General features: G+C 43.8%; 1 protein-coding gene across 3 annotated transcripts in view; it reads right to left on the reverse strand.

Moving 5' to 3' along the window:
- The window catches only part of LOC106570914 (phosphatidate cytidylyltransferase 1), a 32701-nt gene continuing 5217 nt past the window's right edge, over positions 1-27484 (reverse strand). For 2 of the 3 annotated variants that reach the window (XM_045695416.1, XM_045695415.1), the window contains 13 exons: positions 17109-17266; positions 14629-14725; positions 12418-12515; positions 10334-10473; positions 7126-7184; positions 5432-5514; positions 3936-4023; positions 3025-3093; positions 2762-2914; positions 2625-2687; positions 2370-2489; positions 1759-1862; positions 1-1116 (listed from right to left, as the gene is read on the reverse strand). In XM_045695416.1, coding sequence (XP_045551372.1) covers positions 990-1116; positions 1759-1862; positions 2370-2489; positions 2625-2687; positions 2762-2914; positions 3025-3093; positions 3936-4023; positions 5432-5514; positions 7126-7184; positions 10334-10473; positions 12418-12515; positions 14629-14725; positions 17109-17266 — 1359 coding nt within the window. In that variant the 3' untranslated portion in view covers positions 1-989. The remainder of the gene's footprint in view (positions 1117-1758; positions 1863-2369; positions 2490-2624; positions 2688-2761; positions 2915-3024; positions 3094-3935; positions 4024-5431; positions 5515-7125; positions 7185-10333; positions 10474-12417; positions 12516-14628; positions 14726-17108; positions 17267-27484) is intronic. The other variant, XM_045695417.1, reaches the window with a different exon arrangement.

Below are 27484 nucleotides of genomic sequence, written 5' to 3' on the forward strand. Positions count from 1 at the left end.
CATGCTTAAAATGTTTTACATCGTATATGTTATGTTGACGTAAAGACCATCATCTGTGATATAGACATGTACATACTATTATTAAATAAACACCATGCCCAAGTCAAGTGTGTTTAGTATCTTCAACATGTTGGGGCAGCCTACATAAGTCCAAAAAACATATTCATTAGTGCACGCCGTAGCAAAACGTTACGCAACGGAAGAAACAGACGTTTCTTATTGGACAAATTCAGGTCAGTTACCCTCCCTGTTTCGGTCCGTTTTCTTGGGGTTTGGTGTCTAGTGACTAAGACCCTGCTGTTGATCCAAGCCAACACTTAAAGACACCATCCCAGGAAAAGCCGGTATCCTGGTTCTGTAAGATGTGCCCTGTGTCTTCCTTCAGTTCGGCTAAAATCACTGTAATAATCTCCATCCATCCACAGGGTGACCGCCAGTCACTGTCCCCTACAGTACTGTTATGAAACAAACCATATGCGTTCTTAACTAGGATCCATTTTGTTTCTTCAGAGCAACGCAGCCTTTATTTAGTCTTTAAAATGTTGCTGCTGCTAGTTAGCTTGGTAGCATTACATTGGCTCACTGTAGTTTGTTGGTGTAGGTGCTCGTGCAGGTCCCAGTGGTACATGTGAAGTCCCCGAAAGTATTGTTGTTATTTGTAAAAGGTAACTTCCTGTTGCTAGGAGTAACACCTTAGATCACATTAATGAGGACTGGTTAAAAGAACAAGAAAAACAGTCGCTGAGCAGAAGAGTTTCTAGAAGAAGGTAGAAATCACCCCAAAAGATCATTGCTATGGTGTGTGGTCATCCACATCCCCTCCCAAAATGGCTGCTGTGCCATTCCCCCCCCCCCTTACTTGACATAGATCCAGAAAAACTAGATGTGTAAATCTAGTAACACACAAGCAGCCTTAGACAATTTCTCTCTCTCGCTCTCTCTGTGTGTGTGTGTGTGTGTGTGTGTGTGTGTGTGTGTCTGTGTCTGTGCTACATGGCAGCAGGGGGCAGTATTCCCCGGTCTCTCAGGCGGTCTCTCATGGTGTTAAAGATACTGAGCTGCTGCTCTGGCTGCAGGACCAACAGCTGCTGTAACACCTTGCTGGGGTTGGGACCCCTGGAACACAGACATTACATATCATTAATGCTTTTTGAAGTCAGTTTGATTCCGAAAAATAAATAAAATCACAATTTATATTTAAATAACTTTTGGCAAACATTCAATGCTGTAACACAGAATAAAATAAAAGTCCCATCATGCTATAGTGACTGACCCATTACTGATTATCACTTATTAACCATCATTTATTCACATGACTTTACTTTGGTTAGGTGAAAGTGACGACCCTTACCTGATGAAGCTGGCTAGGTGAAAGTGACGACCCTTACCTGATGAAGCTGGCTAGGTGAAAGTGACGACCCTTACCTGATGAAGCTGGCTAGGTGAAAGTAACGACCCTTACCTGATGAAGCTGGCTAGGTGAAAGTGACGACCCTTACCTGATGAAGCTGGCTAGGTGAAAGTGACGACCCTTACCTGATGAAGCTGGCTAGGTGAAAGTGACGACCCTTACCTGATGAAGCTGGCTAGGTGAAAGTGACGACCCTTACCTGATGAAGCTGGCTAGGTGAAAGTGACGACCCTTACCTGATGAAGCTGGCTAGGTGAAAGTGACGACCCTTACCTGATGATGCTGGCTAGGTGAAAGTGACGACCCTTACCTGATAAAGCTGGCTAGGTGAATGTGACGACCCTTACCTGATGAAGCTGGCTATGTAAACGTGAGTGAAGGTAGCCATCAGATACTGACAGTCGAAGCGATCCATGATGCCCCCGTGACCAGGGATGGTGTCTGCAAAGTCCTGACAGGAGAGAGAGAGAGAAGTTATTACAGACAAAGTCCTGAGCGAGAGAGTGAGTGAGTGAGTGAGTGAGTGAGTGAGAAGGTTATTACAGACAAAGTCCTGAGAGAGATAGAAGTTATTACAAAGTCCTGAGAGAGAGAGAGAGAGAAGTTATTACAGACAAAGTCCTGAGAGAGAGAGAGAGAGAAGTTATTACAGACAAAGTCCTCGGAGAGAGAGAGAGAAGTTATTACAGAGAAAGTCCTCAGAGAGAGAGAGAAGTTATTACAGAGAAAGTCCTCAGAGAGAGAGAGAAGTTATTACAGAGAAAGTCCTCAGAGAGAGAAGTTATTACAGAGAAAGTCCTCAGAGAGAGAAGTTATTACAGAGAAAGTCCTCAGAGAGAGAAGTTATTACAGAGAAATCACAGATTGTGTCTTTAAGGTATCCATGGAAATCACCCTACACAAATATTTATCTAAACAAACAAACAGCGAAGCGTGGCCAGCCTGTGTGTGTCCTCACTTTGATCTGGAACGCTCGTTTGAAGCCGCTGGCGAAGAATCCTCCAAAGGGACCAATCAGAGAGGCGAAGGTGGAGAGCACCACACTGTGGATCTGATATGGGTACAGGTTCACCGTTTTCTGTAGAGACGTACACACACGTTGTTTAGGGTTTCACTAAAACAAGTATCACTATGTATTGGGCATCAGCTAATTAGTAAATGTTCTGAACAACGTAGTAAATACAACTCAGTATTGACCATGTCTAGAACTCACCCTCACACTCTCACACCAGACCAGTAACAGACCAGACTGCCCATTATTGTCTAAGCCATCTATCTAGGAGCACATGAAAGCCATATTTTGAATTCTTCAACTGGAGATTTCTGGGAACGTTTCAGGAATTTCCCTACCCATGTGAGGATGTTCTGGACAGCGAAGGGAAATGTGTACTGTTGCATCACAAAGATGTCAGAGGGTTCACAGTCCGCGGTGAAACGGTTGGTCTTGCTGTTGACCTCCACAGGACATACAAAGTACTGGAACTGAGCGAGCAGGTAGGCCAGCTAGGAGAAACACAGCAGGAATCATCAATGAGGCTGTCACTTTATTCCGTGCTCTAAAATGTAAAAGTACTACCACTATCGTAGTAACTTTACAGTGCTGTAGTACTCACTATGAATCCACAGACCAGGGTCCCAAAGAAGCCTCCTATAAACCCCTCCCACGTCTTCTTAGGAGACAGCTGTAAGAAAATAAAAAAATATATACATTTAATTTGGAACGTGTTAGGCCCAATTATTTCTCTGTCTTTTTAAATTCATGAAATATATAATTTTTTTGCAATTCCACTTCCTGAACTGGGAGTATAGAAACTGAATTGAGTGGAGACAGATACAGTAACAGCGGGGGTGACATAGCGTTTCACACGGGGAATGACATAGCGTTTCACACGGGGAATGACATAGCGTTTCACACGGGGAATGACAGCACCCACCCAGCCTGTCCTGGCCTTACCTCAGTGTGCCAACCCTAATCCCAAGCCACATGTGACTCATCTTCACTGGGAAAGAAGGTCATGTATCTGCCCTGCAGCCATACTGAGAATCTCTGTCTGTTTCTCACTGTGTGTGTGTGTGTGTGTGTGTGTGTGTGGGGAGGGGTTGGGTTAAGCAAAAAGACCCAATAAAGCATTCTTCTTCTTCTTGGTTTTAGGAGCTCCTCTTCTCCTCATGGATTGACTGGGATTAGTTAGTAACCCTGGTACAAGCATGTCATATATTTAAGCAACAGGGAATCTCGAGGCTTTGTGGTATATGGTCAATATACCACGTCTAAGGGCTGTTCATGGCACGACGCAACACGGAGTCCCTGGATATAGCCATTAGCCGTGGTATATAGGCCATATACCACAAAGCCCAGAGGTGCCTTACTGCCATTATAACTGGCTACCAACTTAATTACAGCAGTACAAGGAAATGCTCCGTCACACCCGTGGTATACGGTCTGATATACCAACGGCTGTCAGCCAATCAGCATTCAGGGCTCAAACCACCCAGTTTATAATATATAATAATGTAAGTGTACCTTAATGAGTGGTGTTCTGCCAAAGAAGAAACCAAACAGGTAGGCCGTTATGTCATTGCATATCACTATGGAGATGGGGACGATGAACCTGGAAAACAACATTCAAGACGTAAACATTATCAAAGACTTGGAAAAACTGTTTACCGGTTATAGACACCGCTTACATACAGATTCAATATACAGAGCCACTACCGTAACTACCGCCCTGCCGCAACATACCCGGGTAGACTACCGCCCTGCCGCAACATACCCGGGTAGACTACCGCCCTGCCGCAACATACCCGGGTAGACTACCGCCCTGCCGCAACATACCCGGGTAGACTACCGCCCTGCCGCAACATACCCGGGTAGACTACCGCCCTGCCGCAACATACCCGGGTAGACTACCGCCCTGCCGCAACATACCCGGGTAGACTACCGCCCTGCCGCAACATACCCGGGTAGACTACCGCCCTGCCGCAACATACCCGGGTAGACTACCGCCCTGCCGCAACATACCCGGGTAGACTACCGCAACATACCCGGTAGACTACCGCCCTGCCGCAACATACCCGGGTAGACTACCGCCCTGCCGCAACATACCCGGGTAGACTACCGCCCTGCCGCAACATACCCGGGTAGACTACCGCAACATACCCGGTAGACTACCGCCCTGCCGCAACATACCCGGGTAGACTACCGCAACATACCCGGTAGACTACCGCCCTGCCGCAACATACCCGGGTAGACTACCGCCCTGCCGCAACATACCCGGGTAGACTACGGCTTTAAAACCAACATTTTCATTGCACCCCATGACAAAATGTGTAAAATTGCAGGAAATATGCAACATTCTCTTCACCAACAAGATAGATTTGAACCGTTTGTGTCATGACCAGTAGCACGAGTTGGGTGGGATGTTCCCCAACGCTGGGCGCGATGTTTCTTTGCGGATACGGGCCCTGGTCTGTCTGGGCCCGATGTTTCTTTGCGGATACGGGCCCTGGTCTGTCTGGGCCCGACGTTTCTTTGCGGATACGGGCCCTGGTCTGTCTGGGCCCGACGTTTCTTTGCGGATACGGGCCCTGGTCTGTCTGGGCCCGATGTTTCTTTGCGGATACGGGCCCTGGTCTGTCTGGGCCCGATGTTTCTTTGCGGATACGGGCCCTGGTCTGTCTGGGCCCGATGTTTCTTTGTGACCAGAAGCACTGATGCTTTGTCAAGGCTCTACGCTGCCCCTTTTTCTACAAGGAGCATGTGCTGACATAAGGTGGAAAATGTAAGGGCACAATGACAAATATTTGGTGTAACAAAGCTAGAATCTGGTGCACTGGGGCTCCTAAATAAAAATGTCAGGTCGCACGGTAGAGCCCTGTGTGTATGTGTGAGCATGCCTGTGTGTGCATGCCTGTGTGTGTGTGTGTGTGTGTGTGTGTGTGTGCATGCCTGTGTGTGTGTGTGTGTGTGTGCATGCCTGTGTGTGTGTGTGTGTGTGTGTGTGTGTGTGTATTTCTTACCAGATCATTCCTTCAAACAGGTTCTGAATGACTAGGTGAGACTGTGTCACCACAATCAGGAGGGTTACATGGGTCCACGCAAACTGGAGGGGTAAACCACACACACACACGTTAGTGGTGGGGAATGTGGAGTGAGTACAGAGAGAAGTATACAGACAGGCTACAGAACTACAGTAGCTACATCTAGTCACTCCACACCACTGACATCTACCACAATCAATGACACAATGCTAGGCGGATGAAGATGCCTTTTACAAAGCAGGCTAGCAATGTGTGTGTGTTAGTGTGTGAGAGGCGTACTGTAAATATAACACATAGCTGATCCTTTAAGTTAAAAAGACACAGAAGTGATGGATGGAGACATTCAAATACAACATATTTGCGGAGGTGTGTGTGTGTGAGGGGAGAAAAACAAGCTATGCTGTAATCTAGAATGTTCTCCTGGGCCAGACCTAGTATAGTACAGCTGGTTCTACCGAATGTAATCTAGAATGTTCTCTTGGGCCAGACCTAGTATAGTACAGCTGGTTCTACCGAATGTAATCTAGAATGTTCTCTTGGGCCAGACCTAGTATAGTACAGCTGGTTCTACCGGCTGTAATCTAGAATGTTCTCTTGGGCCAGACCTAGTATAGTACAGCTGGTTCTACCGGCTGTAATCTAGAATGTTCTCTTGGGCCAGACCTAGTATAGTACAGCTGGTTCTACTGGCTGTAATCTAGAATGTTCTCTTGGGCCAGACCTAGTATAGTACAGCTGGTTCTACCCGCTGTAATCTAGAACATTCTCTTGGGCCAGACCTAGTATAGTACAGCTGGTTCTACCAGCTGTAATCTAGAATGTTCTCTTGGGCCAGACCTAGTATAGTACAGCTGGTTCTACTGGCTCAATTTCAAACAACATTCCTACTCCCCATGTAGTCAACTACTTTTTAATAAACCGTAACAAAAAAGAGTGGTAAAACATAGTGCACTACATTGGGAATAGTGTGCCATATGTTAAGTCGCCTGGTTACCATTCTGTTTGTGCCATCATGCCACGCCATACCATATATACAAGGAAGTGGAATGTCAGCAGTGTGGTGGAGGGCATGCAGTGTGGTGGATGGTGTGCTGGATGGTATGCAGTGTGGTGGATGGTGTGCTGGATGGTATGCAGTATGGTGTGCTGGATGGTATGCAGTATGGTATGCAGTGTACAGTATGGTGGATGGTATACAGTATGGTGGATGGTATGCTGTATGGTATGCAGTGTACAGTATGGTGGATGGTATGCAGTGTACAGTATGGTATGCAGTGTACAGTATGGTGGATGGTATGCAGTGTACAGTATGGTGGATGGTATGCAGTGTACAGTATGGTGGATGGTATGCAGTGTACAGTATGGTGGATGTATGCAGTATGCTGTACGGTATGCTGTATGGTATGCAGTGTACAGTATGGTGGATGGTATGCAGTATGCAGTATGGTATGCAGTGTACAGTATGGTGGATGGTATGCTGTATGGTATGCAGTATGGTATGCAGTGTGGTATGCAGTGTGGTGGATGGTATGCAGTGTGGTGGATGGTATGCAGTGTGGTGGATGGTATGCAGTGTGGTGGATGGTATGCAGTGTGGTATGCAGTATGGTATGCAGTGTACAGTATGGTGGTGGTCAGTCAGTGGTATCCAGGGTTAGCTGGCTCATACACACCATATAAAACTGCAGCCGGTAATGCTTCTTCACCAGACTCAAAACAAACATGCAGAAACCTGTGAAAGATCAAATAACATGTGGTCAGTTTCTATGTACAAGGTGTGGGGGGGGCATCTTCATCATCATCACAGCCATATATTGCTGAGTCGTATGACCATTGTCACACTGAGCTGTCAAGACAGAACAACCCGACGTGGATCCAGGCTAACAGAACTATATAATTTGTGCTGAAGGCATCGATTAAAAAAAAACGTTCATCGCGTCTCGGGGTTTCGCCACATAAAGCAGCCAATGGGATTTCCTGGGGAGAGGTGTAATCGAGTCGCTGGGCAGATTGTGTCTGTTTCAGCAGAACCCTGGATTTTAATTGGCTGTGACAAGACAGTCACAGTGCTCCCAGCCAGGGTCAAGTCAATGAATCTGACTCCACGGCCCCTATTCAAAGGGTCTCAGATCAGGCCCCCTATCTTTATTCAGTGTGATCTAAAAAAGAAGAAAAAAACAGACCGCAGACCTGCACTCCTACTGCGAGACGTTTTGTGAATATGATCTCAGGTCAGGTTTATACCAATCTAATGCTTTAGGAGTGTATGAGTGTGCGTTTGGGACGCATCACAACTCACTAAATGGGAGGATCCTATAGGGGTCAGTGTGCTGATTCTTGCTGTCCCAAATGGTACCGTAATCCCTTTACAGTGAACTACTTTTCACCAGGACATATAGGACTCTGGCCATAAGAAGTGCACTACTTTTCACCAGGACATATAGGACTCTGGCCATAAGAAGTGCACTACTCCAGGACATATAGGACTCTGGCCATAAGAAGTGCACTACTCCAGGACATATAGGACTCTGGCCATAAGAAGTGCACTACTTTTCACCAGGACATATAGGACTCTGGCCATAAGAAGTGCACTACTTTTCACCAGGACATATAGGACTCTGGCCATAAGAAGTGCACTACTCCAGGACATATAGGACTCTGGCCATAAGAAGTGCACTACTCCAGGACATATAGGACTCTTGCCATAAGAAGTGCACTACTTTTCACCAGGACATATAGGACTCTGGCCATAAGAAGTGCACGACACCAGGACATATAGGACTCTGGCCATAAGAAGTGACTACTCCAGGACATATAGGACTCTGGCCATAAGAAGTGCACTACTCCAGGACATATAGGACTCTGGCCATAAGAAGTGCACTACTTTTCACCAGGACATATAGGACTCTGGCCATAAGAAGTGCACTACTTTTCACCAGGACATATAGGACTCTGGCCATAAGAAGTGCACTACTCCAGGACATATAGGACTCTGGCCATAAGAAGTGCACTACTCCAGGACATATAGGACTCTTGCCATAAGAAGTGCACTACTTTTCACCAGGACATATAGGACTCTGGCCATAAGAAGTGCACGACACCAGGACATATAGGACTCTGGCCATAAGAAGTGACTACTCCAGGACATATAGGACTCTGGCCATAAGAAGTGCACTACTCCAGGACATATAGGACTCTGGCCATAAGAAGTGCACTACTCCAGGACATATAGGACTCTGGCCATAAGAAGTGCACTACTCCAGGGCCCATAGGACTCTGGCCATAAGAAGTGCACTACTCCAGGACATATAGGACTCTGGCCATAAGAAGTGCACTACTCCAGGACATATAGGACTCTGGCCATAAGAAGTGCACTACTCCAGGACATATAGGACTCTGGCCATAAGAAGTGCACTACACCAGGACATATAGGACTCTGGCCATAAGAAATGCACTACTCCAGGACATATAGGACTCTGGCCATAAGAAATGCACTACTCCAGGACATATAGGACTCTGGCCATAAGAAATGCACTACTCCAGGGCCCATAGGACTCTGGTCATAAGAAGTGCACTGTATGGAACAGGGTGCCATTCGGGACACAAACTGGATCTAAATATCTTGTTATCTCAATCGTGATCTGAAACTGTGGTTTGTGCCACCCAGCTGCAGCTATAAAAACAGTTTTTAAAACGGTAATAAAACCAAACGTTTATTGGCCGGTAAATCCAGTAATATTATACTACGTTTTACAGGCCTAACAACATTTATACTGACACATTTCAACAGCTGTTTAGTTTCATTTTTTGTATGTATTATGGATCTCTTCCTGGGGTCCAGCAAAATGAAGGCAGTTTATACAATTTTAAAACATTAGAATACATTCACAGATTTCACAACACACTGTGTCCTCAGGCCCCTACTCCACCACTACCACATATCTACATCCATGTGTATGTATAGTGCGTATACATACACATGGCCAATCAGGCCTTTATGGTAGTGGCCAGACGGAAGCCACTCATCAGTAAAAGGCACATGACAGTCCACTTGGATTTTGCCAAAAGGCACCTAAGGACTCTCAGACCATGAGAAGCAAGATTGTCTGGTGTGATTAAACTCTTTGGCCTGAATGCCAAGCGTCACATCTGGAGGAAACCTGGCACCATCTCTACGGTGAAGCATGGTGGTGGCAGCATCATGCTGTGGGGATGTTTTTCAGCGGCAGGGACTGGGAGACTAGTCAGGATCGAGGGAAAGATGATCGGAGCAATGTACAGAGAGATCCTTGATGAAAACCTGCTCCAGAGTGCTCAGGAACTCAGACTGGGGCGAAGGTTCACCTTCCAACAGGACAACGACCCTAAACACACAGCCAAGACAATGCAGGAGTGGCTTCGGGACAAGTCTCTGAATGTCCTTGAGTGACCCAGCCAGAGCCCGGACTTAAACCTAATCGAACATCTCTGGAGAGACCTGAAAATAGCTGTGCAACAATGCTCCCCATCCAACCTGACAGAGCTTGAGAGGATCTGCAAAGAAGAATGGGAGAAACTCCCCAAATACAGGCGTACCAAGCTTGTAGGGTCATACCTAAGAGTAAAGGGTCTGAATACTTATGTAATGTGATTTCATTTTTTAAATTTTATACTTTTGCAAAAATGTATAAAAAAAATATTTTGTGCTTTGTCATTATGGGGTATTGTGTGTAGATTGATGGGGGGGACAATTTAATACATTTTAGAATAAAGGGCTGTAAAGTAAACTGTGGAAAAATGTCAAGTGGTCTGAATACTTTCTGAATGCGCTGTCTTCTTCTATATTAACACAGCACATGCTGTATCAATAGCTGTGTTCAGCTGTGTTCCACTGAGGCTCACCTGCCAGGTAGAGAGTGAAGGAGATGAAGCGATGGTATCGGACCAGGAACTGGAGTGATTCCTCTCTCTGAACCAACGCACCGAAGTACTCCGCCAATGTCTCACCATAGAAGAAATAATTCACACAAATCAGGAAGTACCTGGAAGACAACAAACAAAGATGGATACTGTGAATATGTAGTTCTCTTTAAATGTGTGTGTGTGTGTTTTTGCATCACATAGGCCCTGTTTATTCAGTATCAAATCACTTCACACAAATCAAGAAGTAATCTAAAGTACCTTGAAAAACAAGGAAGGATATTGTAATCCTTCCATTGGTTTAATGTGTGTTTTTTGCCTCACATATTTGTTGGGTATCAGGGTTAGAGTTTGGTTGTGTGAGTAGTGTTGAGGTTTGGTTCCGACGGCTTCATGGCAGTGGCCTTTGCTCAGGGTTGGCTTGACTGGTGTGAGTGTGTGTGTGTGTGTGTGTGTGTGTGTGTGTGTGCAAAGGTTATTATGGTAAACGAAAACAAACTAAAATTTGAAAAGCTATTTTGTAAACTGAAATTAAAAAAATAACATTTTAAAAACAAAAAATGTGCTCAAAAGCTGCTCTGCTGTACAGAAATGTAAAACTCAAAGGGGAGAGGGGCACCCCATATTCACACTATTACCTGCAGAATAACACTAGGCAGCATTTTAGACAGAGGCAGAGCAGAGAGAGGGAGGTGTGGGAGAGCGAGAGACCGTAGGGAGAGCGAGAGAACGTTGGGAAACAGAAAGAGAGAGATGGGTGAAATAGAGGGGAGGGGGGAAAAAAAAGAGACCTACTAAATGTAACCTTTAAATGTTTTAACCTCCTTTAAAAGGCTGTGTGTTACAGGAGAGATCGAGACAGAGATACACTGAACAAAAATATAAACACAATATGTAAAGTGTTGGTCCCATGTTTCATGAGCTGAAATAAAAGATCCCAGAAATGTTCCATACACAAAAAAAGCTTATTTCTCTCCAATGTTGTGCACACATTTGTTTACATCCCTGTTAGTGAGCATTTCTCCTTTGCCAAGAGAATCCATCCACCTGACAGGTGTGGCATATCAAGAAGCTGATTAAACAGCATGATCATTACACAGGTGCACCTTGTGCTGGAGACAATAAAAGGCCACTCTAAAATGTACAGTTGTGTCACACAACACAACACCACAGATGTCTCAAGTTGAGGGAGCGTGTAATTGTCATGGTGACTGCAGGAATGTCCACCAGAGCTGTTGCCAGAGAACTGAATGTTAGCCACTGGTACGCTGTAGTCGTGTGCTCTTCACGGATGAATCCCTGTTTCAACTGTCCATGGCAGATGGCAGACAGCGTGTATGGCGTTGTGTAGGCGAGCGGTTTGCTGATGTCAACGGTATGAACAGAGTGTCCCATGGTGGCGGTGGGGTTATGGTATGAGCAGGCATAAGCTACAGACAACGAACACAATTGCAATTTTATCGATGGCAATTTGAATGCACGGAGATACCGTGATGAGATCCTGAGGTCCATTGTCGTACCGGTCAGCCGCCACCATCACCTCATGTTTCAGCATGATAATGCATGGCCCCATGTCGCAAGGATCTGTACACAATTCCTGGAAGCTGATGTCCCAGTTCTTCAATGCCCTGCATACTCACCAGACAGGTCACCCATTGAGCATGTTTGGGATGCTCTGGATTGACGTGTACGACAGCATGTTCCAGTTCCCGCCAATATCCAGCAATTTCACACAGCCATTGAATTAGAGTGGGACAACATTCCACAGGCCACAATCAACAGCCTGATCAACTCTATGTGAAGGAGATGTGTCACCCTGCATGAGGCAAATGGTCACAGCGGATACTGACTGGTTTTCTGATCCACGCCCCTACCTTCTTGTTTAAGGTCTCTGTGACCAACAGATGCATGTCTGTATTCCCAGTCATGTGAAATCCATAGATTAGGGCCTAATGAATTTATTTAAATTGACAGATTTCCTTATATGAACTATAACTCAGTAAAATCTTTGAAATTGTTGCATGTTTCGTTTATATTTTTCTTCAGTGTAGAATCAATGTCCTCACCAGCTGAGTGTCCTGAACCAGGGCAGCTCGTAGGAATGGTAGACTCTGTAGCCGATATCTATGATCTCCTGAAAACACTTGATCTGGATGGTCATCACCTACCAAGGAGAGAGAATCACATGGAGTTACCACCCACCCACCCACCCACCCACCCAGGGGAGTTGCTACCACCCACCCGCCCACCCAGGGAGAGTTACCACCCACCCGCCCACCCAGGGGAGTTGCTACCCACCCACCCACCCAGGGGGAGTTGCTACCCGCCCGCCCACCCAGGGGGAGTTGCTACCCGCCCGCCCACCCAGGGGAGTTGCCACCCGCCCACCCAGGGGGAGTTGCCACCCGCCCACCCAGGGGGAGTTGCTACCCGCCCACCCAGGGGGAATAGCTACCCGCCAACCCAGGGGAGCCCACCCACCCGCCCACCCAGGGGAGTTGCCACCCGCCCAGGGGGAGTTACCAGCCACCCACCCACCCAGGGGGAGTTACCAGCCACCCAGGGGGAGTTACCAGCCACCCAGCCACCCAGGGGGAGTTACCACCCACCCACCCAGAGGGAGTTACCACCCACCCACCGCCCACCCAGGGGAGTTACCCCACCCAGGGGGAGTTACCACCCACCCACCCACCCAGGGGGAGTTACCCGCCCACCCACGGGGAGTTACCACTGGTCATCAACAACAACAAAAAAGCCACGTACCACTAATATGACCATGGTGTTGTTATGAAGTCACGTACCACTAATATGACCATGGTGTTATGAAGCCACGTACCACTAATATGACCATGGTGTTGTTATAAAGTCACGTACCACTAATATGACCATGGTGTTGTTATGAAGTCACGTACCACTAATATGAACATGGTGTTGTTATGAAGCCACGTACCACTAATATGAACATGGTGTTGTTATAAAGCCACGTACCAATAATATGACCATGGTGTTGTTATGAAGTCACGTACCACTAATATGAACATGGTGTTGTTATGAAGTCACGTACCACTAATATGACCATGGTGTTGTTATAAAGTCACGTACCACTAATATGACCATGGTGTTGTTATGAAGTCACGTACCACTAATATGAACATGGTGTTGTTATAAAGCCACGTACCACTAATATGACCATGGTGTTATGAAGCCACGTACCACTAATATGAACATGGTGTTGTTATAAAGCCACGTACCAATAATATGACCATGGTGTTGTTATGAAGCCACGTACCACTAATATGACCATGGTGTTGTTATAAAGCCACGTACCACTAATATGACCATGGTGTTGTTATGAAGCCACGTACCACTAATATGACCATGGTGTTGTTATGAAGCCACGTACCACTAATATGAACATGGTGTTGTTATAAAGCCACGTACCACTAATATGACCATGGTGTTGTTATGAAGCCACGTACCACTAATATGAACATGGTGTTGTTATGAAGTCACGTACCACTAATATGAACATGGTGTTGTTATAAAGCCACGTACCACTAATATGAACATGGTGTTGTTATGAAGCCACGTACCACTAATATGAACATGGTGTTGTTATGAAGTCACGTACCACTAATATGAACATGGTGTTGTTATGAAGTCACGTACCACTAATATGACCATGGTGTTGTTATAAAGCCACGTACCACTAATATGAACATGGTGTTGTTATGAAGCCACGTACCACTAATATGAACATGGTGTTGTTATGAAGTCACGTACCACTAATATGAACATGGTGTTGTTATGAAGTCACGTACCACTAATATGAACATGGTGTTGTTATAAAGCCACGTACCACTAATATGAACATGGTGTTGTTATGAAGCCACGTACCACTAATATGAACATGGTGTTGTTATGAAGCCACGTACCACTAATATGAACATGGTGTTGTTATGAAGTCACGTACCACTAATATGAACATGGTGTTGTTATGAAGCCACGTACCACTAATATGAACATGGTGTTGTTATAAAGCCACGTACCACTAATATGACCATGGTGTTGTTATGAAGCCACGTACCACTAATATGAACATGGTGTTGTTATGAAGTCACGTACCACTAATATGAACATGGTGTTGTTATGAAGCCACGTACCACTAATATGAACATGGTGTTGTTATAAAGCCACGTACCACTAATATGACCATGGTGTTGTTATGAAGCCACGTACCACTAATATGAACATGGTGTTGTTATGAAGCCACGTACCACTAATATGAGCATGATGGGTCCCAGGTAGATGACCATAAAGAATCCTGAAATCATGGCCAGAGACAGAACCCCTCGGATCCACCAGTTCTTCCATCTGGAAACACAACACACACAGATACATCCAAGACGTTTTCATCTTTTGAGCTTCTAGTCATGAAATCTATGCAGCCTTTTTATAGCTACCGTTTACAGGCCTTCTGGTCTGTATACCCCCTTCCTCACTGAGCTCCTATTGGACCTTGTAGTCACAGCAGATAATATTCACATTTTTGGTGACTTCAATATTCACATGGAAAAGTCCACATCCAAAAGGCTTTCGGAGCCATCATCAACTCAGTGGGTTTTGTCCAACGTCTTCGGACCTATGCATTGCCACAGTCATACCCTGGATCTAGTTTAGTCCCGTGGAATAAATATTGTGGATCTACATGTTTTTCCCCTCATAATCCTGGACTGTGGGACCACCATTGTATTACGTTTGCAATCGCAACAAATAAATCTGCTCAGACCCCAACTAAGGATGATCAAAAGCTGTGCTATAAATTCTCAGACAACCCAAAGATTCCTAGATGCCCTTCCAGACTCCTTCCACCTACCCAAGGACGTCAGAGTACAGAAATCAGTTAACCACCTAACCAAGTATCTACATTTAACCCTGAGTAATACCCTAGACGCAGTCGCACCCCTAAAAACATTGGTCACAAGAAACAAGCTCCTTGCTATACAGAAAATAACTGAGCCCTGAAGCAAGCTTCCAGAAAATTTTAACGGAAATGGCGCTCCACCAAACTGAAAGTCTTCTGACAGGCTTGGAAAGACCGTATCGTGCAATATCGAAGAGCCATCACTTAAGCTCGATTAGTCTATTTTTCCAACCTAATTGAGGAGAATAAGAACAATCCAAAATGTGCTTTTGATAATGTCGCAAAGCTAACTAAAAAGCAGCATTCCCCAAGAGAGGATGGCTTTCACTTCAGCAGTGATGAATTCATTAACTTCTTTGACGAAAAGATCATGATCATTAGAAAGCAAATTACAAATTACAGACTCCTCTTTGAATCTGCATATTTCTCCAAAGCTCAGTTGTCCTGAGTCTGCACAGAACTGCCAGATCAATGGGGACACTCAAGTTTTTTTAGTACTATATCTCTTGACACATTGATGAAAGTAATCATGGCCTCTAAACCTTCAAGCTGTATACTGGACCCTATTCCAACTAAACTACTGAAAGAGCTGCTTCCTGTGCTTGGCCCTCCTATGTTGAACATAATTTACAGCTCCCTGTCCTCAGGATGTGTACCAAACTCACTAAAAGTGGCAGTAATAAAGCCTCTTGAAAAAGCCAAAGCTTTTAAAAAGTATTAAAATTGGCCTATATCAAATCCCCCAGTTTTTGAAAAAGCTGTTATGCAGCAACTCACTGCCTTCCTGAAGACAAATCTATACGAAACACTTCAGTCAGAATTTCTCAGCAAACAGCTGGAGGCAGGGCTTTCTCCTATAGAGCTCCATTTTTATGGAATGGTCTGCCTATCCATGTGATAGACGCAGACTCGGTCTCGACCTTTAAGTCTTTTGTTTGTTTGTTTGTTTGTTTAAGCACACTGTTTGTCTATTGTTGTGACTTTGATGAAGATCTGGTTGAGAGAATGCCAAGAGTGTGCAAAGCTGTAATCATGGCAAAGGGTGGCTATGTGAAGAATCGCAAATATAAAATATTTTGATTTGTTGAACATTTTTTTGGTTACTACATGATTCCATATGTGTTATTTCATTAGTTTTGATGTCGTCACTATTATTCTACAATGTAGAAAATGGTCAAAAAAAAAATGAAAAAAGAAAACCCTTGAATGAGTAGCTGTTGTAAAACTTTTGACCGGTAGTGTATACGTCCATTAAGTTGTTTCAACTGGTACCGGGGGACCTTCAGACGAGTCGTGAGGCATGTGGGCGTCCTAAAGCAACAACAACCTATATGTAGGTGTTCATGAGAGTCTCACCTTTCCACAGAGGGGTATTAGTGTGTAGCCCAAACTGTTCGGACGCTCTAGATAGAAGTTGGCAGATCGGTTTCTGACTATTTCCGACTATTTCCAAATGCTTGCGGGGGTCGTAGACCAAGACGGAGAACACCATCGTGTTCGTGAGAGTCTCATCTTTCCATAGAGGGGTCATAATAGTTTGTAGGCCAAACCGTTCAGACGCTACAGATGATTTTGTGAGAAGACTGATTTTCTGGATTTCTCATGGTCTGACAAACACCACTTTAGCTCGGCCACCTTTCTCCAGATGCAGAATATCGACAGAGCGGAAGATTGAGACTCATCCAATGCAGAAAAAAAACCCTGACTATTTCTTGCTTGGGGATTGTTTTATTATGCCAATTAGATTTCCGCTGGGGCGTGGACATCGACCTTAGGGGGGTTTTAACGCACATTCCCGCCTCAACTTCCTGTTGAGACACTGAAGTGTGTTACCTGGGGTTGAGGCCCTCCACAACCTTGTTGAGGAACTGTGGAGTGTTGTCTACTGTGGACGGAGGAACATCTGGTGTGCCTGCTATAGACTCTCGGTCTCCATCTCCCTCACCTCCAGCCTCACCAGGCAGACCCAGTCTGTCCTCTCCAGCTGCCTCCTAAAACACACAAACACACACACACACACACACACGAGATGGAGAGCGTTAGACTAGAATACTAGTGTGTCAGCACAAAGAAAACCAACAATGATGCTATACTGAACCAAAATATAAAACGCAACATGTAAAAAGATCCCATACGCACAAAATGCGTATTTATTTCCAATTTTGCGCACATTTGTTTACATCCCTGTTAATGAGCATTTCTCATTTGCCAAGATAATCCATCCATCTGACAGGTGTGGCATATCATGAAGCTGATTAAAAATAATTATCATTACACAGGTGCGCCTTGTGCTGGGGACAAAGGCCACTAAAATGTGCAGTTTTGTCCCACAACACAATGCAACAGATGTCTCAAGTTGAGGGAGCGTGCAATTGACACGCTGACTGCAGGAATGTCCACCAGAGCTGTTGGCAGAGAATTGAATGTTCATTTCTCTTCCATAAGCCGCCTCCAACGTTGTTTTAAAGAATTTGGCAGTACGATCAACTGGCCTCACGACCACATGTAACCACGCCAGCCCAGAACCTCCACATCTGGCTTCTTCACCTGCTGGATCGTCTGAGACCAGCCTCCCAGACAGCTGATGAAACGGAGAAGTATTTTTGTCTGTAATAAAGCCCTCATTCTGATTGGCTGGGCCTGGCCTATGCCCTCCCAGCCCCACCCATGGTTGCACCCCTGCCCAGTCATATGAAATCCATAGATTAGGGCCCAATTTATTTATTTCAATTGACTAGCTAGCTGCTGCCTATCAAGCTAGCTAGCTAGCTGCCTGCCTATCAAGCTAGCTAGCTAGCTGCCTGCCTATCAAGCTAGCTAGCTAGCTGCCTGCCTATCAAGCTAGCTAGCTAGCTGCCTATCAAGCTAGCGGGGTTTGAGGGCTTGAACGCAGCCCGCGACGCAGTTAGCCATTGTGGCTGGGACTGCAGATTGTCCCGGGTTTGTGGCTGTCTAGATCCCTGTTGTTAATGCCACTGGCATTAAACAAAGCATGTGTCCATATATGCTGATGATTCAACCATCTACGCATCAGCAACCACAGCTAATGTAGTCACTGAAACCCTTAAAGAGTTGCAGTCTGTTTTGGAATGAGTGGCCAGTAATAAACTGGTCCTGAACATCTCTAAAACTAAGATCATTGTATTTGGTACAAATCATTCCCTAAGTTCTAGTCCTCAGCTGAATCTGGTAATGAATGGTGTGGCTGTTGAACAAGTTGAGGAGGCTAAATGACTTAGATTGTAAACTGTCATGGTCAAAACATATAGATTCAATGGTTGTAAAGATGGGGAGAGGTCTCTGTAATAAAGAGATTGACACCACACTCCCCGAAAGCAAGTCCTGCAGGCTCTAGTTTTGTCTCATCTTAATTATTGTCCAGTCATATGGTCGAGTGCTGCAAGGAAACACCTAGTTAAGCTGCAGCTGGCCCAGAACAGAGAGGTGTGTCTTGCTCTTCATTGTAACCAGAGGGCTGATATAAATATTATGCATACCAGTGTCTCTTGGCTAAGAGTTGAGGAAAGACTGTTTCTTATTAAAAAAAATAAGTGATGCAGTCAATGTGTAGAAAATCCCAAATTGTTTACATAGTCAACTTACACACAGCTCTGACAAACACACTTACCCCACCAGACAAGCCACCAGGGGTCTTTTCACAGTCCCCAAATCCAGAACAAATTCAAGAAAGTGTACACTATTATAATAGAGCCATTATTGTATGGAACTCCGTTCCATCTCATATTGCTCAAATGAACAGCAGACTTGGTTTAAAAAAAAACCAGATAAAGAAAATCCTCATGGCACAACGCCTCTCCCCTATTTCACCTAGTTTGTGTGTATGTATTGATATGTAGGCTACGTGCATCTTTTCCATTTTTTAATTGATGTAGTTATGTCCTTGAGCTGTTCTTGTCTATTAATGTTCTGTATTATATCATGTTTCCTGTTTTGTGTGGACCCCAGGAAGAGTAGCTGCTGTTTTTGTAACATCTAATGGGGATTCTAATAAAATACCAAGAGCTCTAGAAAGAGGCCTGAGATCCCGAGCTGGAATTCCGAGTTGGATGACCATTCAAAATGTTCAAAATTTAGATACAGTTTGGGTTGCAAAATTCCGCTAACTTTCAATAAAATTCCCTGGTTTTCTAGAAATTCTTTGGAGGATTCTGGATTTTATAAATAAAATGTTTTGTGGTTGCATTTAACTGACGAAAATGCTGTTATAAGAGGCTATCAAAGGCCACCGAATGAGAGAAGTGGGTGCTCAGTTTCCCACTAGTAATTACCAGTTCGGGGGGGGCCATTCAAGTGTATTTTTCCCCAGTCGTATGTGGTAAATTCCCACTTGGTTACGAATGCACCATATCTCCTTCAGTGTCAGATGCTCACTTGTGACTCTCATAAAGGGTGGGGGGCGTGTCTCCAGGGTAACGTGATGGGCTGTCCCTTAAGTACGTGCAACACAGGGTTCATTGACCAATTCATTGAAAACTTGGGTCTTTGGCTTGCTTATATAGAGCGTGTACTACCCATTTGCTTGAATGGATGCAAGAGGAAAGTTCGTAACGTGGCTCAAGCCCTTTCACGCGGTGCTGAAAGCCCCTATTCTCAACCACCGAGAATGGTTTATAGACGCGGATATGCGCCCTAAGACTGTACAAAATGTATTTTAAAACAGAATAGCCCAAAATGTTGTTTTTTTCAGCTCAAATTTACTCAAGAGGCATAGCCTATAGTGTTTTTACTTAGTAAATAAATAAATAATAAATAAATAAAAAATAATTTGTATTCATTCGGGTTCACAGTGTGGACCGAACTGAGGTCCCTGTAAAACGGTTTGGTACGAATACGTGTATCGTTATACCCCTAGTTAACCTGCGAGATCACGCAGTCATCCGGAACAACAGGGCCTTTCATGCAAGACTCAGGGTCGAATTCCTCGAAGCGAGGATAAAAGGCGTTTTGGGAGTTCTACATCACTGGGCACCTCGTGACTCAGAGCTGTAGTACAGTAGGGTAGAGGGTAGAGATCAGAGCTGGGGGGGGGGGGGAAGAGAGAGACAAACAGGAAAAGAAGATTGTCCCTCAAAATAACAATAACTAAAGAAAAATATGTCACACGAGTCTATGGAATAAACTCCTTTGACATTGACCTTAGAGAGAAAGAGACACACACACACACACACACACATATACATACACACACACGGCAAGAAGGGCCTTCTACGCCATCAAAAGGAACATAAAATTAGACATCCCCAATTAGGATCTGGCTAAAAATACTTGAATCAGTTATAGAACTCATTGCCCTCTACGGTTGTGGTCCAACCAAGACTCGCCAAAAAATTAATTCTGCCAAAACATCCATGTACAACGTAAAAACACCAGTTAATGCACGTAGAGCAGAATTTGAAAAATATCTGCTCATGATCAAAATCCAGAAAGGAGTCGTTAAATTCTACAACCACCTAAAAGGAAGTGATTCCCAAATCTTCCATAACAAAGCCATCACCTAGAGAGCGAATAACCTAGAGAAGGGTTCCCCCTCAGCCTGTTGATTCTGGAGCTCTGATCAAACACAATCTATATTACCTCCATTAGCTCTCATTATCCCTGCACATGGACTCAGTACCCACTGTATAAACCTCATTATTGTTATTTAGTGATTTAAAAATAAAAATTCACTTGGGTTTATAAAATAATTTTAGCAAATATTTTCTGCATTGTTGGTTAAGGGCTTGTAAGTAAGCATTTCACGGTAAGGTTGTATTCAGCGCATGTGACAAATAAAACTTGATTTGAAACAGACTCCACAGAGCCCCAGGACAGTATTACAATTAGACACAACCAAATCATGAGAAAACTAAAATATTATTATTACATGACACATTGGATAGAACTAAGCTTATTGAAATGTTTTTGGTCATAAACAAAAAAGTACACAATGGCAGAATACCTGACCACTGTGACTGACCAGGGCTGTGGAGGTCATAACATTGTCAGCCGGTGATTGTCAAGCAAATAACTGGGTCGGTCTCACGGTAACTGACCATTAATTAACATAAAACACATTTAGCATCTCCTGACTTCCACACAGACTTTTTAAAATGGGTTGTAGGCTAATAAATCCATGTAATATAGCCTACACCATCACAATAAATCCATGATTTATTTTAGACAGGTCTAAAGAAGCATGATATGAAGAAAATGTAGTCTATTTCAGAAGAACGGAATAGCATACTCTGAGTTGTCCTTATGTTAGGTCCTGATCTGGCTATGCCAAATGGCTGTGGGTCTGCACTAGTTGAATTAGCAGACAAGATTTTCTTATAATTCCGTGTCATTATTTCGTATTATTTTATAACATGAAGAATACATATAAATATGAATACTTTCTCCAAATGATTTGAGGGAATGCACATGTGGCTATTCTGTATTGAGCGGTTAACAAAGAAACAGGTCCTCCTATATGCTTAGTTTACAGTTATTAATGTAACTTTAGTTGTTCTACAAACGTTGGGCTATATGTTTTGATGTTTAACCTCTAGGGTAGGGGGCAGTATTTGCACGGCCGGATAAAAAACGTACCCGATTTAACCTGTTGGGGGTAGGGGGCAGTATTTACACGGCCGGATAAAAAAAACGTACCCGATTTAATCTGGTTATTACTACTGCCCAGAAACTAGAATATGCATATAATTATTGGCTTTGGATAGAAAACACCCTAAAGTTTCTAAAACTGTTTGAATGGTGTCTGTGAGTATAACAGAACTCATATGGCAGGCCAAAACCTGAGAAGATTCCTTACAGGAAGTGCCCTCTCTGACCATTCCTTGAGCTTCTTGTCTCTGTTTATTGAAGACTGAGGATCTTTGCTGTAACGTGACACTTCCTACGGCTCCCATAGGCTCTCAGAACCCGGGAAAAAGCTGAATGATATCGAGGCAGCCCCTGGCTGAAACACATTATCGCCTTTGGCAAGTGGCCGATCAGAGGACAATGGGCTTAGGCGCGTGCACGAGTCGACCCCATGCTTTATTTTCTTTCGTCTTTTTACCTAAACACAGATTCCCTGTCGGAATATTATCGCTTTTTTACGAGAAAAATGGCATAAAAATTTATTTTAAACAGCGGTTGACATGCTTCGAAGTACGGTAATGGAATATTTAGAATTTTTTTGTCACGAAATGCGTCGTGCTCGTCACCCTTCTTTACCATTCGGATAGTGTCTTGAACGCACGAACAAAACGCCGCTATTTGGATATAACTATGGATTATTTTGAACCAAACCAACATTTTGTTATTGAAGTAGAAGTCCTGGGAGTGCATTCTGACGAAGAACACCAAAGGTAATAACATTTTTCTTATAGTAAATCCGACTTTGGTGAGTGCTAAACTTGCTGGGTGTCTAAATAGCTAGCCCTGTGATGCCGGGCTATCTACTGAGAATATTGCAAAATGTGCTTTCACCGAAAAGCTATTTTAAAATCGGACATAGCGAGTGCATAGAGGAGTTCTGTATCTATAATTCTTAAAATAATTGTTATGCTTTTTGTGAACGTTTATCGTGAGTAATTTAGTAAATTTTTAGTAAATTCACCGGAAGTTTGCGGGGGGGTATGCTAGTTCTGAACGTCACATGCTAATGTAAAAAGCTGGTTTTTGATATAAATATGAACTTGATTGAACAAAACATGCATGTATTGTATAACATAATGTCCTAGGGTTGTCATCTAATGAAGATCACCAAAGGTTAGTGCTGCATTTAGCTGTCTTCTGGGTTTATGTGACATTATATGCTAGCTTGAAAAATGGGTGTCTGATTATTTCTGGCTGGGTACTCTGCTGACATAATCTAATGTTTTGCTTTCGTTGTAAAGCCTTTTTGAAATCGGACAGTGTGGTTAGATTAACGAGAGTCTTGTCTTTAAAATGGTGTAAAATAGTCATATGTTTGAGAAATTGAAGTAATAGCATTTCTAAGGTATTTGAATATCGCGCCACGGGATTACATTGGCTGTTGAGTTACATTAGCCCATAGAGGTTAATACATTGTAAGCCTGCATGATGCGACTCTAATGATGATTTGAAAAAAGTAATCTTGAAAGGCATGAGCTCTGCTTTGTTTTTTTTGTGCAGGCTGTACACACTTCATCAGTCTCTCATTCACGATTTGACAAGCACTTGATAATGCCTCGAATTTCACTGCAGCATACCCCCAAAAAAAAAATCATCATCCATGCCTTTTACGGCCCGAAGTGTTGCGTTGTGCCCTTCTCCCTGAGTGTACTGCACACAGTGGTGTGTAGAACGGCATCTCAGAACGCACAACTCATCGATCCTTGTCACGGATTGGGTATTGCAGCAGACGACCACACCGGGTTCCACTCCTATCAGCTAAAAAACAAGAAGAAGTGGCTCCAGTGGGGACGCCATCACCAACACTGGACAATAGAGGAGTGGAAAAACATTGTCTGGTCTGACGAATCCCAGTTCCTGTTGCATCACGCTGACGGCAGAGTCAGGATTTAGCATAAGCAGCATGAGTCCGTGGCCCCATCCTGCCTGTTGTCAACGATACAGGCTGGTGGTGTTGGTGTCAAGGTGTGGGGAATGTTTTCCTGGCACACGCTAGGTCCCTTGATACCAACTGAGCAACGCTTGAACGCCACAGCGCATCTGAACATCGTTGCTAAACAGGTGCATCCCTTCATGGCAAAGGGGTGGCCAACCCGGTGTACCCAGTGGTGGAAAAACTACCCAATTGTCATACTTGAGTAAAAGTAAAGATATCTTAATAGAAAATGACTCAAGTAAAAAAGTGAAAGTCACCCAGTAAAATACTACTTGAGTAAAAGTCTAAAAAGTATTTGTTTTTAAATATATACTTAAGTATTAAATGGAATTGCAATAATATACTTAAGTATCAAAAGTAAAAATAATTTCAAATTCCTTCGAGTTTTTCCCAAATGTTAACAGACGTTAGCTGAAACTACACCTCAGGTACTAATTCATTAATTTCCCCAAACCCCCCAGACATCTTGTCAAATTAAAACACAGCAATCACAATAATAATGATTATCTCTGCTCAAAATTAAAAACTCTGCATACAAATGAAACACACATCAAATAACTCAAATTTTGTGACAACCGAGATCACACTATTGTGACATATTCAAAACACTACTATCAGAAGCTATTTCAGAGACCAAGATGTTGTTTTACTGTAGAATTGTTTGTGTCCTCAAACAAGTGGGGAACACAAATGCGACAACAACCAAAAAGTGGTTTTATATTTCAACATGGTCTGCTTGTAAAGGTGAACATTTACGCAATTAGTGTTTGCACGTGATGAGAGAGTAATCAAATTTGTAATTGAGCTTAGCTTGTTGAACAGAGTCGCATTTAAATTTGTACACAATAGATTTTAGTTGTGAAGGTGGTTTGTCCAAATGTTTGTTATAGAATTGCAAATCGGCGTGTGAAGAACAACATGTGCCAGTAGTATTGCAGATTTGTGTCTGGTTCTTCTAAATGAGTTACAGTTTTGGGTCATTGTGCCTTTATGATCCAGTTTCAGTGAGTAAACAATTGGGACAAACTGTAATAAGTCTTTCTCTCCGTGTGTAATCTGAGGGAAATATATGTCTCTAATATGGTCATACATTTGGCAGGAGGTTAGGAAGTGCAGCTCAATTTCCACCTAATTTTGTGGGCAGTGTGCACATAGCCTGTCTTCTCTTGAGCGCCAGGTCTGCCTTCAGCGACCTCTCTCCTTTTTATTTCTCATGATTTGGTTGAGTTCTCTCCCTCTGGCTTCCCTCACCAAAACCACCCTAAATAAGGAGAGAGACGAATGATTGCACTCTAAAATTAGCGAAAGGTCAGAGGCTCAGTCACCAGTCCTAATGAGCAGGGAGACCAGGGTAAATTGGGAGCGAGTTGGGTTGAGGAGGGAACTGTGTGTGTAGGAGTCCGTGGTTTCCTTCATGAAAGAGGAGAATCCTACTCAACCTTTAATGAAGGAAGAAGACACTTGGTACGTCCGTAATTGCACTCTATGCCCTATATAGTGCACTGTTTGACTAGAGTAGTGCCCTACACAGGGGAGTGTGCCATTTAGGATGTAGCGCTGAGTGATGCCTGCAGAGAGGAGACACAACCAGTGAAAACCTGCAGACTGGGACACCTAGCACAAAGAGCTGTATATTAGGAGAGATATTGATACCTAAAACGACATGGACAGGGCGACCCGATCCTAAAACGACATGGACAGGGCGACCCGATCCTAAAACGACATGGACAGGGCGACCCGATCCTAAAACGACATGGACAGGGCGACCCGATCCTAAAACGACATGGACAGGGCGACCCGATCCTAAAACGACATGGACAGGGCGACCCGATCCTAAAACGACATGGACAGGGCGACCCGATCCTAAAACGACATGGACAGGGGGACCTGATCCTAAAACGACAAAAACCAATGATTGCAAAGTTAAACCACACAACTATGCACAAGGACTACTTTTAACAATTTACACCTGAAAATGTTACTAAAAACCGATTTACCTGAACAGTGCAGATGCAAACTTTGGTAACAGAATAAAGGTTTGTGTTTGGCGTACATTTTAAAGTGAAAAATCTGAGTCTCAGAATCATTCTGTTACTGAGGAATTGCCCAAATACCGGCAGTGTTTTTTATTTAATTTAATTTTTTTGTAATCCAGGCAAGTCAATTAAGAACAAATTCTTATTCACAATGACAGCCTGGCAAAAGGCTGTGAGATACCTCTGCAAAATATGGTTGGTTACAGTTGAGTAAAATATTAGGTTACTAGATTGTTAAATCATTGTTGTTAAACAATGTTACTACAGTAGGATGTTAAATACTTGATTGTTGCAACTCAAATAGGCCTACTAATAAAGATTCTCAAATCGTTAGGCTATTTCTTAGAGGGAAATTTAGCCTATTTAAAAACAAAACTTGATGGTACAGTTACAGTATATAGGCTATAGCATAGCCCTAAGATATAGGCCAGTGTTTCCCCTAATTTCATTGCCACCACTCCCCCCAAAAATATTTAAAATAATTTGATGAATCTTCAGAATCTGACCTTATTGCCATTATCTCAATAAAAAATAATGTCAAATCAGGTAGGTATTGGCTAATTTCTGTCTGAAAGAGGTAGCCTATGTTCAGGAAAATATCAGAGATGATCAAACAATTTATTATGGATCTCCATTAGCAACTGCCAAAGCAGCAGCTACTCTTCCTGGGGTTTATTATGGATCCCCATTAGTTCCTGCCAAGGCAGCAGCTACTCTTCCTGGGGTCCAACAAAATTAAGGCAGTTTATACCATTTTAAAACATTACAATACATCCACAGATTTCACAACCCACTGTGTGCCCCCAGGCCCCTACACCACCACATATCTACAGTACTAAATCCATGTGTATGTATAGTGCGTATGTTATCGTGTGTGTGTGTGTGCATGTGTCTGTGCCAATGTTTGTGTTGCTTCACAGTCCCCGTTGTTCCATAAGGTGTTTTTTTATCTGTTTTTTTTAAATCTGATTCTACTGCTTGCATCAGTTACTTGATGTGGAATAGAGTTCCATGTAGTCATGGCTCTATGTGGTACTGTGCACCTCCCATAGTCTGTTCTGGACTTGGGGACTGTGAAGAGCCCTCTTGTGGCATGTCTTGTGGCATATGTGTAACCGATGTGAAATGGCTAGCTAGTTAGCGGTGGTGCGCGCTAATAGCGTTTCAATCGGTGACGTCACTCGCTCTGAGACCTTGAAGTAGTTGTTCCCCTTGCTCTGCAAGGACCGTGGCTTTTGTGGAGCGATGGGTAACGATGCTTCGAGGGTGACTGTTGTCTGTGTGCAGAGGGTCCCTGGTTCGGGGCGAGGGACGGAAGCTATACTGTTACATACGCATGGGTGTCCAAGCTGTGTGCCAGTAGTTTAGACAGACAGCTCGGTGCATTCAACAAGTCAATACCTCTCATAAATACAAGCAGTGATGAAGTCAATCTCTCCTCCACTTTCAGCCAGGAGAGATTGACATGCATATTATTAATGTTAGCTCTCTGTGTACATCCAAGGACCAGCCGTGCTGCTCTGTCCTGAGCCAATTGCAATTTTCCTAAGTCCTTTGTGGCACCTGACCACATGACTGAACAGTAGTCAAGGTGT

Source organism: Salmo salar, chromosome ssa15 (assembly GCF_905237065.1).
Source record: "Salmo salar chromosome ssa15, Ssal_v3.1, whole genome shotgun sequence".
NCBI classification, from domain to species: domain Eukaryota; kingdom Metazoa; phylum Chordata; class Actinopteri; order Salmoniformes; family Salmonidae; genus Salmo; species Salmo salar.